General features: G+C 44.4%; 1 protein-coding gene across 1 annotated transcript in view; it reads right to left on the bottom strand.

The window, feature by feature from the left end:
* The window catches only part of RAMP3 (receptor activity modifying protein 3), a gene marked incomplete at its 5' end in the record, with an annotated part of 70,978 nt that extends 55,434 nt beyond the window's left edge, over positions 1 to 15,544 (bottom strand). The window contains 2 exons of the mRNA XM_081867414.1: positions 9,026 to 9,055; positions 15,352 to 15,544. Coding sequence (XP_081723540.1) covers positions 9,026 to 9,055; positions 15,352 to 15,544 — 223 coding nt within the window. The remainder of the gene's footprint in view (positions 1 to 9,025; positions 9,056 to 15,351) is intronic.
* Positions 15,545 to 17,255: the final 1,711 nt, after the last annotated feature.

Raw genomic sequence — 17,255 nt, 5'->3', positions numbered from 1 at the left:
ATGCCTTCTTTGCCTCAGTCTTCTCCAATAAAGAAAACAATGCCCGACCTGAAGAATTTGGAGCAAATGATTCAGCAGAGGAAACACAGCCCAGAATAACTAAGGAGATAGTACAAGAATACTTGGCTAGTTTAGATGTATTCAAGTCTCCAGGGCCAGATGAGCTGCATCCAAGAGTATTAAAAGAACTGGCAGATGGGATCTCAGAACCACTGGCAGTCATCTTTGAGAATTCCTGGAGAACAGGCGAAGTCCCGGCAGACTGGAGGGGGGCAAATGCTGTCCCTATTTTCAAAAAGGGGGAAAGAGAGGACCCAAATAATTACCGCCCAGTCAGTCTGACATCAATACCAGGGAAGATTCTGGAGCAGATCATTAAGCAAACAGTCTGTGAGCACCTAGAAAGGAATGCTGTGATCACCAATAGTCAGCATGGATTTCTGAAAAATAAGTCATGTCAGACTAACCTGATTTCGTTTTTTGACAGAATTACAAGCCTGGTAGATGAAGGGAACACAGTGGATGTAGCCTACCTTGATTTCAGCAAGGCATTTGACAAGGTGCCCCATGATATTCTTGTAAAGAAGCTGGTAAAATGCGGTCTTGACTATGCTACCACTCAGTGGATTTGTAACTGGCTGTCTGACCGAACCCAAAGGGTGCTCATCAATGGTTCCTCTTCATCCTGGAGAAGAGTGACTAGTGGGGTGCCAAAGGGTTCTGTCTTGGGCCCCGTCTTATTCAACATCTTTATCAACGACTTGGATGATGGACTCAAGGGCATCCTGATCAAATTTGCAGATGACACCAAACTGGGAGGGGTGGCTAACACCCCAGAGGACAGGATCACACTTCAAAACGACCTTGACAGATTAGAGAACTGGGCCAAAACAAACAAGATAAATTTTAATAGGGAGAAATGTAAAGTATTGCACTTGGGCAAAAAAAATGAGAGGCACAAATACAAGATGGGTGACACCTGGCTTGAGAGCAGTACACGTGAAAAGGATCTAGGAGTCTTGGTTGACCACAAACTTGACATGAGCCAACAGTGTGATGCGGCAGCTAAAAAAGCCAATGCAATTCTGGGCTGCATCAATAGGAGTATTGCATCTAGATCAAGGGAAGTAATAGTGCCACTGTATTCTTCTCTGGTCAGACCTCACCTGGAGTACTGTGTCCAGTTCTGGGCACCACAGTTCAAAAAGGACACTGACAAACTGGAACGTGTCCAGAGGAGGGCAACCAAAATGGTCAAAGGCCTGGAAACGATGCCTTATGAAGAACGGCTAAGGGAGCTGGGCATGTTTAGCCTGGAGAAGAGGAGGTTAAGGGGTGATATGATAGCCATGTTCAAATATATAAAAGGATGTCACATAGAGGAGGGAGAAAGGTTGTTTTCTGCTGCTCCAGAGAAGTGGACACGGAGCAATGGTTCCAAACTACAAGAAAAAAGATTCCACCTAAACATTAGGAAGAACTTCCTGACAGTAAGAGCTGTTCGACAGTGGAATTTGCTGCCAAGGAGTGTGGTGGAGTCTCCTTCTTTGGAGGTCTTTAAGCAGAGGCTTGACAACCATATGTCAGGAGTGCTCTGATGGTGTTTCCTGCTTGGCAGGGGGTTGGACTCGATGGCCCTTGTGGTCTCTTCCAACTCTATGATTCTATGATTCTAACCTGACCAAATTCTTGAATCAATTCCAATACTCTTTTAGTACTAGATTCTGGCTCCTGTAATGTCAATACCAAATCATCAGCAAATGCTTTCAGTTTGTACTGTTTAGCTCCGACTTGAATACCTTTAACCAATTGGTCCTTTCTAATCATATTTAGCAAAACCTCCAGGACCAATATAAAAAGCAATGGAGAGATTGGGCACCCCTGTCGTGTTCCTTTCTCAATCTTAAACTCTTCTGTAACTACATTGTTCACAATCAATTTAGCTTTTTGTTCTGAATAAATTGCACCTATACCGTTTTCAAAACCTTGGCCTACCCCCATTCCCTGTAAATTTTTCTTCATAAAACTCCATGAAAAGTTGTCAAAGGCTTTCTCCGCGTCCACAAATATCAAAACTGCTTTAGTATTAATCTTCACTTATAATTTTTCTAAAATATTAATTATATTCCTCGTGTTGTCCGACAAATGTCTCCCCGGGAGAAAGCCCGCTTGATCTTTATGGATTTCTTCTGCTAGTACCTTTGATACCTGATCTTTTTACCTCATAGTGGGCGAAGAATATGTTCAGCTCCTCTGCCAAGAAATCATCGGCCTTAACTGTGTTCCTCGTATTGCCCTTATAGTTGGTTAGATGCTGCAGTCCCTGCCACACTTGTTTCGTGTTGTTAACGGCTAGCAATTCTCCACCTTAAGCTTATATTGTTGTTTTGCCGCCTTAATGCCTTTCCTGAGCTATATTCTTGCCCCTCTGTATATATCTATGTTCCCTGCCTTGAAGGCAGTATCCCGAGCTTTCAGTATCCCAACCTTACTTCAGGTTTGCAGTTCCCATAGACTCTAATGCACTTCTCCATTGTTACATTATCAGTGCACACTTTAACGTAAGAAAGTACAGCGTCTGTGTATCTGTGCAGATTTTGATGTTCAAACACGCTCCAATCAGTACTTTCAAAACAATCCTGGAGCTGACTGAAAGCGCCCTCTGGCCAGATTCTAACTGTTTTTTATAACTGGCTGAATTCTTCTCCTAAGAGGGATATACTTTGGACATAAAAAAGTGAAGAATGGTCAGATGAACCTACGTGGGGGAGGGAAATTGCCCTGTATGCCTGCTTCAGATTGGAATACACACAGTCCAAAATATTCTTCCCTCTAGTGGCAAAATTCACATACTGTTCAAACTTAGGAAAAACTGTCTTCAGGCAGGCCTGATTGAAATCCCCTGCCACAACAAGGACGCCCTCTGGATGGATTTGCTGCTGCCTAGGTATGACGTCTTAGGTATGACAACAACAACAAAGGTATAACGTCATATAGTTTAGAAAATGCTGCTCTGACATTAGCATCAGGTGGAATGTAAGCGGTTATGATAATTATCACAGTTACTTCTCTAGGCAGATTTAATGGCCTACATGTTGTTGTTGTTGTTGTTGTTGTTTAGTCGTTTAGTCGTGTCCGACTCTTCGTGGCCCCCTGGACCAGAGCACGCCAGGCACTCCTGTCTTCCACTGCCTCCCGCAGTTTAGTCAAACTCATGCTGGTAGCTTCGACAACACTGTCCAACCATCTCGTCCTCTGTCATCCCCTTCTCCTTGTGCCCTCCATCTTTCCCAACAACAGGGTCTTTTCCAGGGAGTCTTCTCTTCTCATGAGGTGGCCAAAGTATTGGAGTCTCAGCTTCAGGATCTGTCCTTCCAGTGAACACTCAGGGCTGATTTCCTTAAGAATGGATAGGTTTGATCTTCTTGCAGTCCATGGGACTCTCAAGAGTCTCCTCCAGCACCATAATTCAAAAGCATCAATTCTTCGGCGATCAGCCTTCTTTATGGTCCAGCTCTCACTTCCATACATCACTACTGGGAAAACCATAGCTTTAACTGTACGGACCTTTGTTGACAAGGTGATGTCTCTGCTTTTTAAGATGCTGTCTAGGTTTATCATTGCTTTTCTCCCAAAAAGCAGGGGTCTTTTAATTTCGTGGCTGCTGTCACCATCTGCAGTGATCATGGAGCCCAAGAAAGTAAAACCTCTCACTGCCTCCATTTCTTCCCCTTCTATTTGCCAGGAGGTGATGGGACCAGTGGCCATGATCTTCATTTTTTTGATGTTGAGCTTCAAACCATATTTTGCGCTCTCCTCTTTCACCCTCATTAAAAGGTTCTTTAATTCCTCCTCAATTTCTGCCATTCTGAGGTTGTTATATTTCTTCCGGCAATCTTAATTCCGGCTAGGGATTCATCCAGCCCAGCCTTTCGCATGATGAATTCTGCATATAAGTTAAATAAGCAGGGAGACAATATACAGCCTTGTCGTACTCCTTTCCCAATTTTGAACCAATCAGTTGTTCCATATCCAGTTCTAACTGTAGCTTCTTGTCCCACATAGAGATTTCTCAGGAGACAGATGAAGTGATCAGACACTCCCATTTCTTTAAGAACTTGCCATAGTTTGCTGTGGTCAACACAGTCAAAGACTTTTGCATAGTCAATGAAGCAGAAGTAGATGTCTTTCTGGAACTCTCTAGCTTTCTCCATAATACAGCGTATGTTTGCAATTTGGTCTCTGGTTCGTCTGCCTCTTCTAAATCCAGCTTGCACTTCTGGGAGTTCTCGGTCCACATACTGCTTGAGCCTTCCTTGTAGAATTTTAAGCATAACCTTGCTAGGGTGTGAAATGAGTGCAATTGTGCGGTAGTTGGAGCATTATTTGGCACTGCCCTTCTTTGGGATTGGGATGTAGACTGATCTTCTCCAATCCTCTGGCCACTGCTGAGTTTTCCAAACTTGTTGGCATATTGAGTGTAGCACCTTAACAGCATCATCTTTTAAAAATTTAAATAGTTCAGCTGGAATACCATCACTTCCACTGGCCTTGTTATTTGCAGTGCTTTCTAAGGCCCATTTGACTTCACTCTCCAGGATATCTGGCTCAAGGTCAGCAACCCCACTACCTGGGGTATACGAGCCATCCATATCTTTCTGGTATAATTCCTCTGTGTATTCTTGCCACCTCTTCTTGATGTCTTCTGCTTCTGTTAGGTCCTTACCACTTTTGTCCTTTATTATGGTAATCTTTGTACGAAATGTTCCTTTCATATCTCCAGTTTTCTTGAACAGATCTCTGGTTCTTCCCATTCTGTTGTTTTCCTCTATTTCTTTGCATTGCTCGTTTAAGAAGGCCTTCTTGTCTCTCCTTGCTATTTTTTGGAAATGTGCATTCAATTTCCTGTGTCTTTCACTATCTCCCTCACATTTTGCTTGCCTTCTCTCCCCCGCTATTTGTAAGGCCTCGTTGGACAGCCACTTTGCTTTCTTGCATTTCCTTTTCATTGGGATGGTTTTCATTCCTTCCTCCTGTATAATGTTGTGAGCCTCCATCCATATTTCTTCAGGCACTCTGTCCACCAAATCTAAATCCTTAAACCTGTTCCTCACTTCCACTGTGTATTCATAAGGGATTTGACTTAGATTGTATCTTACCGGCCCAGTGGTTTTTCCTACTTTCTTCAGTTTAAGCTTGAATTTTTCTATAAGAAGCTGATGATCTGAGCCACAGTCAGCTCCAGGTCTTGTTTTTGCTGACTGTATAGAGCTTCACCATCTTTGGCTGCAGAGAATATAATCAATCTGATTTCGATGCTGCCCATCTGGTGATGTCCATGTGTAGAGTCGTCTCTTGTGTTGTTGGAAAAGATTGTTTGTGATGACCAGCTTGTTCTCTTGACAGAACTCTATTAGCCTTTGCCCTGCTTCGTTTTGATCTCCAAGGCCAAACTTGCCAGTTGTTCCTTTTATCTCTTGATTCCCTACTTTAGCATTCCAATCCCCTACGATGAAAAGAACATCCTTCTTTGGTGTCACTTCTATAAGGTGTTGTAAGTCTTCATAGAATTGGTCAATTTCAGTTTCTTCAGCTCCAGTAGTTGGTGCATAAACTTGGATTACTGTGATGTTAAAAGGTCTCCCTTGGATTCGTATCGAGATCATTCTATCATTTTTGAGATTGCATCCCAGTACAGCTCTCGCCACTCTTTTGTTAACTATGAGGGCCACTCCATTTCTTTTATGGGATTCTTGCCCACAGTAGTAGATATGATGGTCATCCGAACTGAATTCGCCCATTCCTGTCCATTTTAGTTCACTGATGCCCAGGATGTCAATATTTATTCTTGCCATCTCATTTTTGACCACATCCAACTTACCAAGTGTCAGAGCTGCCCGAGGTCCCAGCTCACAAAGGACCAACGCCAGTTCTTGTTATATACAAAAGTCTTTATTGAAGTTCAGTTTCCATTTCAAAGCCGCGGCGCGCAGCTCTACGTCTTGAACTCTAGACCGCTGAAGCTCCGTCTGAATCTCCTCCCCCCGACACCAGTTTAAGACTCTAGCCTTGCTCCACCTCTTCCTTTGCTCTTTCCTCCTCTGGGTCCACTTGTCCGCTGAGGTCTTCCCCTTTCTAGACTCTTCTGACGCTGAGTCCCCTGAGTCTTCCCCCTGCCTCCGGCGGGCTTTAGGACCTGGTTCCCAATCCGGGTTTTCTGCTGTCCTATACATTTGAACTTGGCGCGCGCGCCCAGCCGGCAACCTTTCTCCTGACCGTTTCACTGCTCCTGTCACTGCTTCCCCCCTCAGGGGGGGTAGCTGGACCTGACTTTCCCTCCGTTCCCTCACTCTGCGGTAGAGGCGTGGCCAGCCCTGACTCATCCTCTCTCCCTACTGGAGGAGACGCTGGCCCTGATTCGTGGGACTCTTCCCCCCCACTCCGCTCTGGTGGGGGAACTGGTCCTGATCTCCCGCTGCTGCTTTGGGAGTCCCCGCTGGCCCCTTGCTTCTGGTGTGTCCCCCCTGGGACCCCCCTTGCCCTGGCCATCGGCGCCCCCCTCTGGGAATCTTCTGAATCGCTGGAGAAGCTCATGGAATCTCTCGGGCCACTGTCATACTCCCCTACGCTGCCCTCAGATTCCTCCCCTTCACTCTCCATTTCCTCTCTCCCCTGTGTCTCTGCTCCTGAGCCCCTGACACCAAGGTTCATGGTTCTTAAATTCCAGGTTCCTATGCAATATTTTTCTTTACAGCATTGGACTTTCCTTTTGCTTCCAGGCATATCCGCAACTGAGCGTCCTTTCGGCTTTGGCCCAGCTGCTTCATCAGCTCTAAATCTACTTGTACTTGTCCTCCGCTCTTCCCCAGTAGCATGTTGGACGCCTTCCGACCTGAGGGGCTCATCTTCCAGCGTCTTAACTTTTATATGTCTGTTGTCTTTGTCCATTGAGTTTTCTTGGCAGGGATACTGGAGTGGCTTGCTGGTTCCTCCTCCAGGTGGATTACGTTTGGTCAAAACTCTCCACTATGACCTGTCCATCTTGGGTGCCCTGCTCGACATAGTTCATAGCTTCTCTGAGTTATTCAAGCCCCTTCGCCACAGCAAGGCAGTGATCCATGAAGGGGGGCCTACATGTAACTACCATCAGTTCCACATCTAGGGAGCTACTCTGCTGTTAATACACCAACCACTGTGTATATAAATTCAGATTCCTCCCCGCCTAGCCTTACCAAAATTACTGTTTCTGTCAGAGCGATAAATTACTTGGTTTGTCAGCTCCACTGCTGCATCTGGTATTGCTGAAAGTTTCCATAATAGGTTTCCGTAATAATTGCAAAACAGCTCTAACAAAGAAGCTTACTTACTGCCATCTGCAACTCTAGTTTGTCAAATTTATGGACGAGAGATCTGATGTTAGTCAGGAAGACACTTGGCAGTGCTGGTCTAGCGGGTTGTTTTCAAAGCCGAGTCAACAAACCAGCTCTGCACCCTCGCCTTTGTTTTCGCTCCTTTCTCTTTCGCTTCTCTTGGCACTTCCCCCTCCCGATGACAATCCATGGAGAACCTGGAGATCTCGCTGTGCAATTTGGTATACTGTGGGACTGCTGAAACCCTCTCATTATCTCTAATTTCCTTGCAAGCCCGATGTTTACCAGTTCTATGCGTGAGTAGGTGAAGTCCGCTCCTCGCACCACATTGTGCAAACACATCCATACACATATTATTCCAAACAGCACACACCCTTCTTGGGGGCTCAAAGCCGCAGAGTGTGAATGTGCCACCATCTTGTGCATACAGACATTCAGGATGTACCATGTACCATGACCTGCATAGTTACTATTTCATTGTTCTAGTGTGGTTATTTTGGTTCCTTAAGGCTCAGGCAGTAGAGTGCTCTGCTCTGCTCCTGGTTTACAACTCTGTTTCTGACCAAAATCTGTAAGTAATGCATAATGATGTCTATTTTTGCCTTAATAGAAGCTGGAGACTACAGTAGGGTAGGATTTCTTATCTTATATTGGGGGTGGATCTACAGACAGGAAAAACCCCCACTATAAATAAGTCTGAATAAGTCAGCTCCCCCAATACTTTTGGGCAGGGGGCAGCACCCCCTCCAATATTGAGGGGGCTATTACTTCCTGCCACTGCCAGGTGCCCTCTGCACGCCCCAGCCTCTGGCCAGCAGCCTAGGAGCCAGGAGGTGACTGGGACAAGTGCAAAGGGCAATCTCTGCACTTGCTCCTCCCAGCCGCAGCCTGGGAGCCCAGGAGCGGAACTGCAGCTGGGACGAGTGAAGCAAAGATAGCCCCCACCCAGCGCACACCAGGCAGCATCACATGACCAAGCCCCCAATGTTGGGGGCAAGTCGGCACCCCTGCCTGGGATTCAAGTCACTGTTTTGCCCTATTCAGGCATTAAAAGCAACAGGATCAGGCCCCTTATTTTATAGTATGATTTTGTCACTGTTGAGTGACATTTGATTCAGCATATGCAACAATCCAGATCATTCTTTGTGAATGTGTCTATGTGCAAGAGAGGTCATACAACCTTGCCATTCCAGCTCTATGCAAGAAGACCTGTTTATGGGAATGGCACCAATCCATCCCATCATTGTGGCCGCTTCATATTAAATCTGTATAGGATGAAATGTGAAAACCCTCATTTGTGAAGTATGGTTGGCTTTTTCCTTTTTCCTTTGCATATGGAGATACATGTCAAATTCCCAGTCACAGCACTCATAGAAAAAATAAAGAGCACTTCATACCAGACTTCACACATGCTACCTCTCCAGGTAGGGAGGAAATTGTGTTTCTAAAGCAGGTCTTGCAAACATTTCGAGTTTGTATGTAAAAGCTTCAAGCTTGCCACCCTGAAATATAATCAGTTTGCCATCTTTCTTTAATTCAGCACATAATCAAAAAAGCCCAGTGAAGGCACCAGAAATCAATACTTTGAAAGTTTCCTTTATAAAAGAGACATCAGGAACAAGAGCAAACAGAAACATGCAAATTAGACCTCTTACCTGCTAATCCAATTGTCAGTAGACCGTTAACTAGAAAGAAAAAGAGTAGCTATTAGAGATCCATTATTCCAAAATTATCAGAAGTACACTATAGTATTAGTAAATTAGTATATAAACAAAATTATATAGTATATAAACATATATAAACATATGAATTTATATTATATATATATTATTAATAAATATAGTATATACACAAAATTAATCATAAACAATTAGATAGAAATGAAGCTGGTGGCATTACATGCTATTGATTTCAATAGAAACTCATTATTAGTTTGTCTCCTTGATTTCAGTGCAAACTTATGTAAAGGATATATGTTCAATGTATATAAAATATTATGTGGTGGTTTGCATTTGCAGAGTGTCTGCTTTTTTCAGAGAACTGTAGCAAGTGCAAAAGGTACTTGTGCAGCTAAAGCTGCAAAATGTTTACCTAATGAACTTGCTTATCCAAATGGCTCTCTGGGGCCAGAGGGAGAATAGTACTTGGACTCTGCACGTGGTCCCACTACCCTAACACAACGCGTTCCTTGGAAATTGTTCATTAGTCGAGCATTCACACAAAGAGTCAACTATTTCTATGATTCCTACGGGAACATTTCTAATCCATGATTTGTCCAATCTCTCTCCTGCCTCCCTCCATGGTTTCTTCCTGAAATAGCTGCAGCCAACCAGCAAAAGAGAGATAAAGGAAAAGCTGATTTGTCGAATCTCTCTCCCAGCCCTACATGGTTTCTGCCCTAATATGGCTGCTGCAAACCAGCAAAGCTCAAGCAAGCAAGCAAGGAAGGAAGTGGGCAAACTGGCTGTTTGGATATCTGATTGTGCAAAGTGTATAGCGAGGTCGGGGCATGATTCTTTATCTTTGGATTAGTGAATTTTCACATAGCGAGCAAGCAGATTGAAGGACTTGCATGAATTAACAAGCAAGAACCTAAAAAAAGCTGAACTGCATTCCTAGTTGTTTAACAGTAATGTGTTGATTTGAATTTACAACTGTTTTTGCAACAAGTCTAAAGACAGTTTACTCTGGAACTCTCTCTTGGTGTAGAAATCTCCTTGATTCTGACTCTGAACAAGGTCCCCAACTCATTAGGACCCCTTCAGATATTGGGTACCACATGCGCAGCAGCCTTGGGGCAGTGGGGCAGAGGGCCAGCCAAATCCCACCAATGGTGCCATCACCCACCATGGAGAGCCAAGAATGCTGCCAGCTTGGAGCTCCCCAAACCCAAGTGCTCAGGAAAATCTGTCAAAATCTTTCTACAATTTCTACTTTTAGTTAAGTATTTTTATTTACTTACTTGATTGGGGGGAGCTCCCCCCCCAGTCCTGCCCTGGCTACACCCATACCCAGGCCTGAGTATGCTCCTTTTAAGATTTCCCTCTGCAGCAAGGTGGGTGGTGAAATATACTACTTTTGGGTGCTCCTGTTGGCCAATCAGGTTGTTGCATTCTAGGATCCTACCAGCCTATTTTTCTAGGATTCAAGCTCAGTACATAACAGAGGGGAAGTCAGATAAGGAGGGATTTAAGATTTAAGCTGGTGCTGAGACTCTTGCAATACTCTCCCTCCAGGGACCTGACAGTCCTGTATCTAGTCAGCATTTTCCTCCACAACTGGACCTGCTTGTGCCCGTACACCATCCCTCCTGTCCCTCTGGGAATCTCAAGCATGACTCAGAATCTGCTTGCCTGGAGGATTCCCAGCTGTTTCCATGCTTAATGGTGTACCACAAACACACACGTGGCTCCCTCTATGCTCTTGCTGCAATGTAGGTGGGAGCAATAAACAAGGATTCCTGGCCTAACATTATATCCAAAAACATTTAAGTGATTTGTTTTGTTCCTAACAAGCCACAAGGTAAAGCCAATGTTTGTTCTTCACTTCCCAACTGCAGTTTGCTTGAGTGAAATAAATTATGAGTTCCCAGCTCTGATGTAATATAAAGCCAAATATTTACTGTTGTGTGTGAATGGGACCAATAAGTTATCTGAAACTTTATTTTAAAAAAACATCTTGCCCTCACCCTCTCCGCCTTCAAATAAGATATGAAAAATATAAATTTAGGAAGCTGTTGTCTGCCTAGCTCAGTATGGTCTGCACTGAGGGGCAGCATCTCTCCAGCACTGCAGGCGACCATTTTCCCCAGCACTGCTTGGAGATGTCCAGGGTGGATCCAAAGGTTCCTCAGCATGCGAAGCAGAGGCTCTTCCAAGGAGCTACAGCCCCTCCCGCTTTCCATAAGGAAAGGGCACTTCTGCCTGCCAGAAATATTTAGCTGTAACTGTATAACAAAAGCCATAGAACTTGTAATTTGATTTGGCATGATGCATTCAGGTCTCTAGGAAACACTTTCCCCTGGTTGGGTGGTAGCAAAGTAGTACAGAAAGAGCCTGAAGGGAAACATTTTTTGAATCTGCTTAATAAAATCAGATAATAATCAGCATCAAGACCTTCAGATCTGTTAGAAATATTCCACTTGGAGCTTGTGACACCATAATGAGTCCCGGAGTTGACCAGAATGTTAAAAAAGGGAAAGCAAAGTTATTTCCTCAGCCCTAGGTATGATTTTCCAAAGCAGTTCTGTCCAAATATTCCAATGTAAATTGATTCCATTAAATTCAACTGAATTAAGTATCGCTAAAGATTAAAATGTAGTAACATGTGCTGGAAATTTCAGTAGCAATCTACTTGCTAAATGAGCATAATAAAGTTCAAGCTTCTTAATTAAAGTGCTAATTTTAACAATAGCAATCTGAATTAACGTGCCAGATGTCTCTTTAATTGACACTGCCGCACGAGAGCATTTAACATCCCCCCTAGATAGGTATGGAAACTGAAGCAGATGCTCCTTACAGAAAGCTGAAGCCAAAGGAGTAGCACAATTATAAGCAAGTAGGGGGGGAAGCCGACAGCTGACAGGCAGCACACTTAGGGAGACACATCCGAGGTTTGGATGAGCCTCTTAAATAGGTTGACAGCTTCCTTTGAGCAGCTAGCCCCAATTCTGATGAGTCCAATTCTTAAGGTGATCCAGCCTGTTTCAGAGCCACTGGCCCAGTGGAGCAGAGGAAGTGGAAGTCCATGAACTTCATCTGACTGCAGAAGAGCTGCCATCATGGGCTCCTCTGGTGCTGGGATTCCTGAGGAGGCAGGCATGTCAAACTGGCTCAAAGGGCACATTCTGCTCCAAGTCTGACATATCATCTGAATCCATGACCTGAGAACAAGGAGTCAGAGCCCTAGATATGACCCAGGGATGATAGGAGTTGTAGTCCAACAATATGAGGAGGGCCACACAGGTTAACCACACCACCTCTAAATCTTGGCAGTCAGGAGCAGGGGATCCTATGCACACAGCTTGGCTTGATGTGGAAAACTAAACTGAGGTAAAAAGTAAAAGGTAAAGGACCCCGTACGGGTATGTCTAGTCAACGGGAATTATGGGGTGTGGTGCTCATCTCACTTTTCAGACCAAGGGAGCTGGTGTTTGTCCACAGACAGCTTTCCGGATCATGTGGCCAGCAGGTCTAAACCACCACTGGAGCACAGAGGACCGTGACAAAAGCCAGAGTGCACGGAAACACCATTTACCTTCCCACTGCAATGGTACTTATTTATTTACTTACACTGATGTGCTTTCGAACTGCTAGGTTGGCAGGAGCTGGGGGAAAACAACGGGAGCTCACCCCATCAAGCAGATTCAAACCACCAACCTTCTGATCAGTGAGCCCAAGAGGCTCAGTGGTTTAGACCACAGCGCCACCCGCGTCCCCTTACACTTCTTATCCCCTGCAAGAGAATAATAAGATGTGGGGATTGGACAGCCAGAGAGAGGCTGGTGAATGGAGCAGGGCCAGGGAATGGGAGGTGGAAATGAGAAAGCAAGATGAGGGCGGAAACAATGAGAAGATATTCTCAGGGGCGGAACCTGGGAGCATGTATGTGTAAACCAACAGAGAAATCAAGTAAATAAAGGTTTGGGGACAGGACACATCTTGTTGGAGGCAGAGCTGATGGCCCTTCTCCCTTATGCATCTGATGTGCTCATGAGATCTCCATAGCCCTTCCTCCCCTACTGCCCCCTTTCCCACCATCAGGGAGGTGAAAAAGAAGGCCAGAACAACTTGTTACTCAGAAACGTTGCAGACTAAAACCAAATACACAATTTATCCTATTCAAAGTCAGGGGGAATAAAAAATGGTGGATTGTCTGTCCATGTGTGATTTGTCTTGATAGCAGGTAGTTCCAGCATAATATAGCATTTTATTCAATGCACTTCATCCATTACCTTGGTAATTTTTACAAGAACCCAGTGAGCTAGATGTTCAGTATCATCCTCACTGTGTGCAGAGCAGGTAAGGGATGGGGCAGAGAGAACAATGGCTTGCCAAAGGCCCCCTAAGGTTTGTCATACGTCAGGAAAATTCCTGACATGTCCTGATTTTCTGGTGTAAAAATGGTGTTTAGGGAATTTTGTTGAATTGCCAAAATGTCAGGGAAGCCCCGACAGAAAAAGCAGTGGAAACAATTTTGGCGGTTTCAAAACAAAACAAAACAAAAAACCCCTCAACTTTGTGGGTGTCAGGAATTTTACTATTTGAAATATGGCAACCCTACCTAAGGAGATCTCAGTAGGAGTGGGTCAACTTTTCCATTCACAATTTCAGCCACTGTATGACCTGGCATAGGTCTTTGAGGAACATGAAGGAAATTTAAAAAGAATGGCAGCTAGTGAGCCACATCACCAAGTGCCAGGGATTTGTGTATTAACAAATGGGTGTGTCACAAATGACTTGTACAGACACGCATGCCTTATCTTTGTAAAGTCATATATACCAAGTCACATATACTACAATACTTCAGGTAATATTTGCCACATGTGCAGAACCTTCAAGTGTCCCGATTTAATTGGGACACCCCGAATTTACAGAAGCTGCCCTGGCTTCTGATACCAATCCGGGATGCCCCAATTTTCCCAGGGGCCACTCCAGGCTACACCACTTCTCCTGACACAACACGGCCTGGCACAAGCTTCCTGGAGGATGCTCTAGGCCAGGCAGCTCTACCGAAGCCACATGGCCTGGTGTGATCTGCTGGAGGCCACTCTAGGTTGCGCAGCGTCTCATGGAGGCCACTTCAGGAGGATGAAGACAGCAAAGGTAAGAGGAGGGAGGTAGGGAGGGCAGGCGAGGAAGTGGTCAGTGAAGATAGGTGGTGGTGGGTTGCCCTGAATTTTTGTCACAAAAGGCTGGAGGGTATACATGCGTGCTGCAGACCTGGTTAGTCCTAGAAATGGAAGCACTAAAAATAAAGTTAAAATCAAAGTCCTCATTTTTTTAAGAGGCACACAAACTAAAATAATTATGTCAACAAAACAAACACAATAAAAAAGATACCCATTTCTGTCTAGTTTGGAAGGTTCTTTTTTGTTCCATTACTCATTGCCCACTTTAGGAGCAAAGTAGCCTGCAGTGGGAAAATAGGGAGAACAATCATAACATGATGTGTAAAGAACAGAGGAAATGAGGTAAGTGAAATTAACAGGGGAAACAAAAGCACTGCACAAAGCAAGGATGCATGTTGTAAACGGAAGCCCTCACAAATCTACGGGAGTGAAAAAAATGACTGGCACCAATAAGAGTAGCTAATATGGGGAAACAAAAAGATGGATTAACAGCACAAATTGGGGCTGGGAAGCAAGCCTAGGATGTACTTCCTTGTCCATTCTCTCAGAAATAGAACCCTGCCTGACTGTAAAAAAGCATTTCCGCTTGCCCACATTGGTTTGCCTGGATAACTTCCAATATCTGGATCTATTTTTCCTAAGTGAAGATGCCAACAGCATTCCCATTGGGCATCAAGCTTTCCAAGCTGACCTGAGGGGGGGGGGGGAGCATGCACTCTCATCTTTAAGGAGGCTGATTTCAAAAATCTTAAAGAGCTACTGGGTGATATCCCATGGTCAGAAATACTCAAAGAGAATGTAGTCCAGGATAGATAGGAGTTTCTTAAATGTATAATATTGAAAGCATAAATGCAGACAATTCCAACAAAAAAGAAAAGTGAGGGGCACCCTTGAAAATTGCATAAGAAGCTTACAGATGAGCTGAAATTTAAGAAAGGCATATATAAGAAATGGAAGAAAGGGGAAATCACAAAGGAGGAATATACACAAGTAGCCAACAGTTGCAGGGTAAAGGTCAGGCAGGCTAAAGTGCAGAATGAGCTCAGGCTTGCAAAAGAGGTTAAAACTGATAAAAAATGTTTCTTCAGCTATGTTTGAAGCAAGAGAAAGAAAAAGCAAGTACAGTCATACCTTGGTTGTCGAACGCCTTGGTAATCAGACGTTTTGGCTCCCGAACGCCGCAAACCCAGAAGTGAGTGTTCCTATTTGTGAATGTTTTTCGGAAGCCGAATGTCTGGTGTGGCTTCCGCGGCTTCTGACTGAGTTCAGGACACTCCTGCAGCCAATCAGAAGATGCACCTTCGTTTTCTAATGTTTTTGGAAGTCAAACAGACTTCCGGAATGGATTCCGTTCGAAAACCAAAGTACAACTGTAGGAGATTCCTTTGAATGGAGAAGATGGAGAAATGCTATTGGGTGACAGAGAGAAGGCAGAGCTGCTCACCACCTACTTTTCCCCTGTCTTCACCCAAAAGCGAAGCAGTGCTCAACCTGATAAAAACAACATAAATGAAGCAAGGAGAGAGCTGCAGCTCAAGATAGGAAAAGGGGTGGCCTGAGAACACCAGGCTAGTTTAATTGAACTCAAATCTCCAGGGCAAATGATGTCCCCATCTTCAAAAGGGAAAAACAGAAGACCTAGGTAACTACATCAATTCCAGGAAAGTTCCTAGAACAGATAAATAAAGTCTGTGAGCACTTAGAAGAGGATGCTGTGATTACTAAGATCCAACATGGGTTTCTCGAAAACAAGCCAAGCCAGGTGAATCTCTTTTTTCTTTTCAATGCAGTTACAAGCTTGGTGGATCAGCAGAATACTGTGGACTCAGTGTATCTTGATTTCAGTAAGGCTTCTGACAAACTCTTCCATGATATTTTTGTGAGGAAGCTGGTATGTAGTATGTGGGCTAAATGAGGTAACTGTAAGGTGCATTTGAAACTGGTTGGCTAACCAAACCCAAAGACTACTCATTAATGGTTCCTTATCATCCTGGAAAAAAGTGACAAGTGGGGTCCCTGGGCCCGTTGTTGTTCAATGTCTTTATAAATGACTTGGGTGAAGGAACTGAGGAGATGCTTGTCACATTTGCAGATGACACCAAACTGGGAGGGATAGTGGTGAGAAAAATGCACTCTGCATCTGCTCAGGGATACTTTAGTCTATTAAAATGAGTCATTGGCACTGAGCCTGCTGAGCTGCAGCATAGTTTAAGCTACACTAAAAGCAATTCAAAACATAAAATCCCTGACAAATTGGATACTGAATTCACTGTTCCAGTAAGAACACTAAACTGAAGAGAGCTAATTCAGCATCAATAGCAGTCCTTCATAATGTACTTTTAGGAATTCTTATAATGTGTGCTTCCTGTTCAGGTTTTCATAGAACACCACTCTTGGGTCAAGCAGACTTTGGCCTGTTCAAATTTATCAATGGCCTTCTGGGAGCGAGAGGCTGCTCCTGTGTCCTTTAGAAAGAGAAATGCCTTGTAGGCTTGAGCTCACTCTACCCTGCAGGTATTTGGGTGCTGTTAATTGTATTCACAGCACACTTTGATCCATCCGGACTTTATAGGTTTGGGTCAGTAGCTGAAACCCCAGGGCCAAATCCAGCTCCTAAGAAGTACCCACTGGCCCCTAGCTGCCAAACCTAAGGTCAAGTGGTGGATGGAGAGTGCTGTGGCTTTGGCACAGGGGCTTGCTCACTTTCCATTTTTAGGAGGGCAACCTTCCCCAATCTGGTGTCTTCCAGATGTAATAGACTACAATTTCCATAAGACCAAGCCAGAATGGCCAAATAATTTGGAGGGAAAGGCTGGCACAGGTGATGCGGGCCAACCACAGACGCACACTCATTGCTCAAGGCAGCACTTTCACTAAACTCGTTACCAAGCAAAATGACAGATGATCAGAATGGAGGTGAGAGGTGTGTGATGCTGCTTTGAAGCTGGAGACTGAGAACCCTATGAAACTCTGTCAACAATACAGTCCTACATGTTTGTTGTGTTGCTTGGTTAATTTTGGGGGGTGGGGGCGTC

The sequence above is a fragment of the Podarcis erhardii genome (assembly GCF_964252035.2).
Source record: "Podarcis erhardii genome assembly, chromosome: 6".
NCBI lineage: Eukaryota > Metazoa > Chordata > Lepidosauria > Squamata > Lacertidae > Podarcis > Podarcis erhardii.
This window is presented reverse-complemented; position numbering and strand designations above follow the sequence as displayed.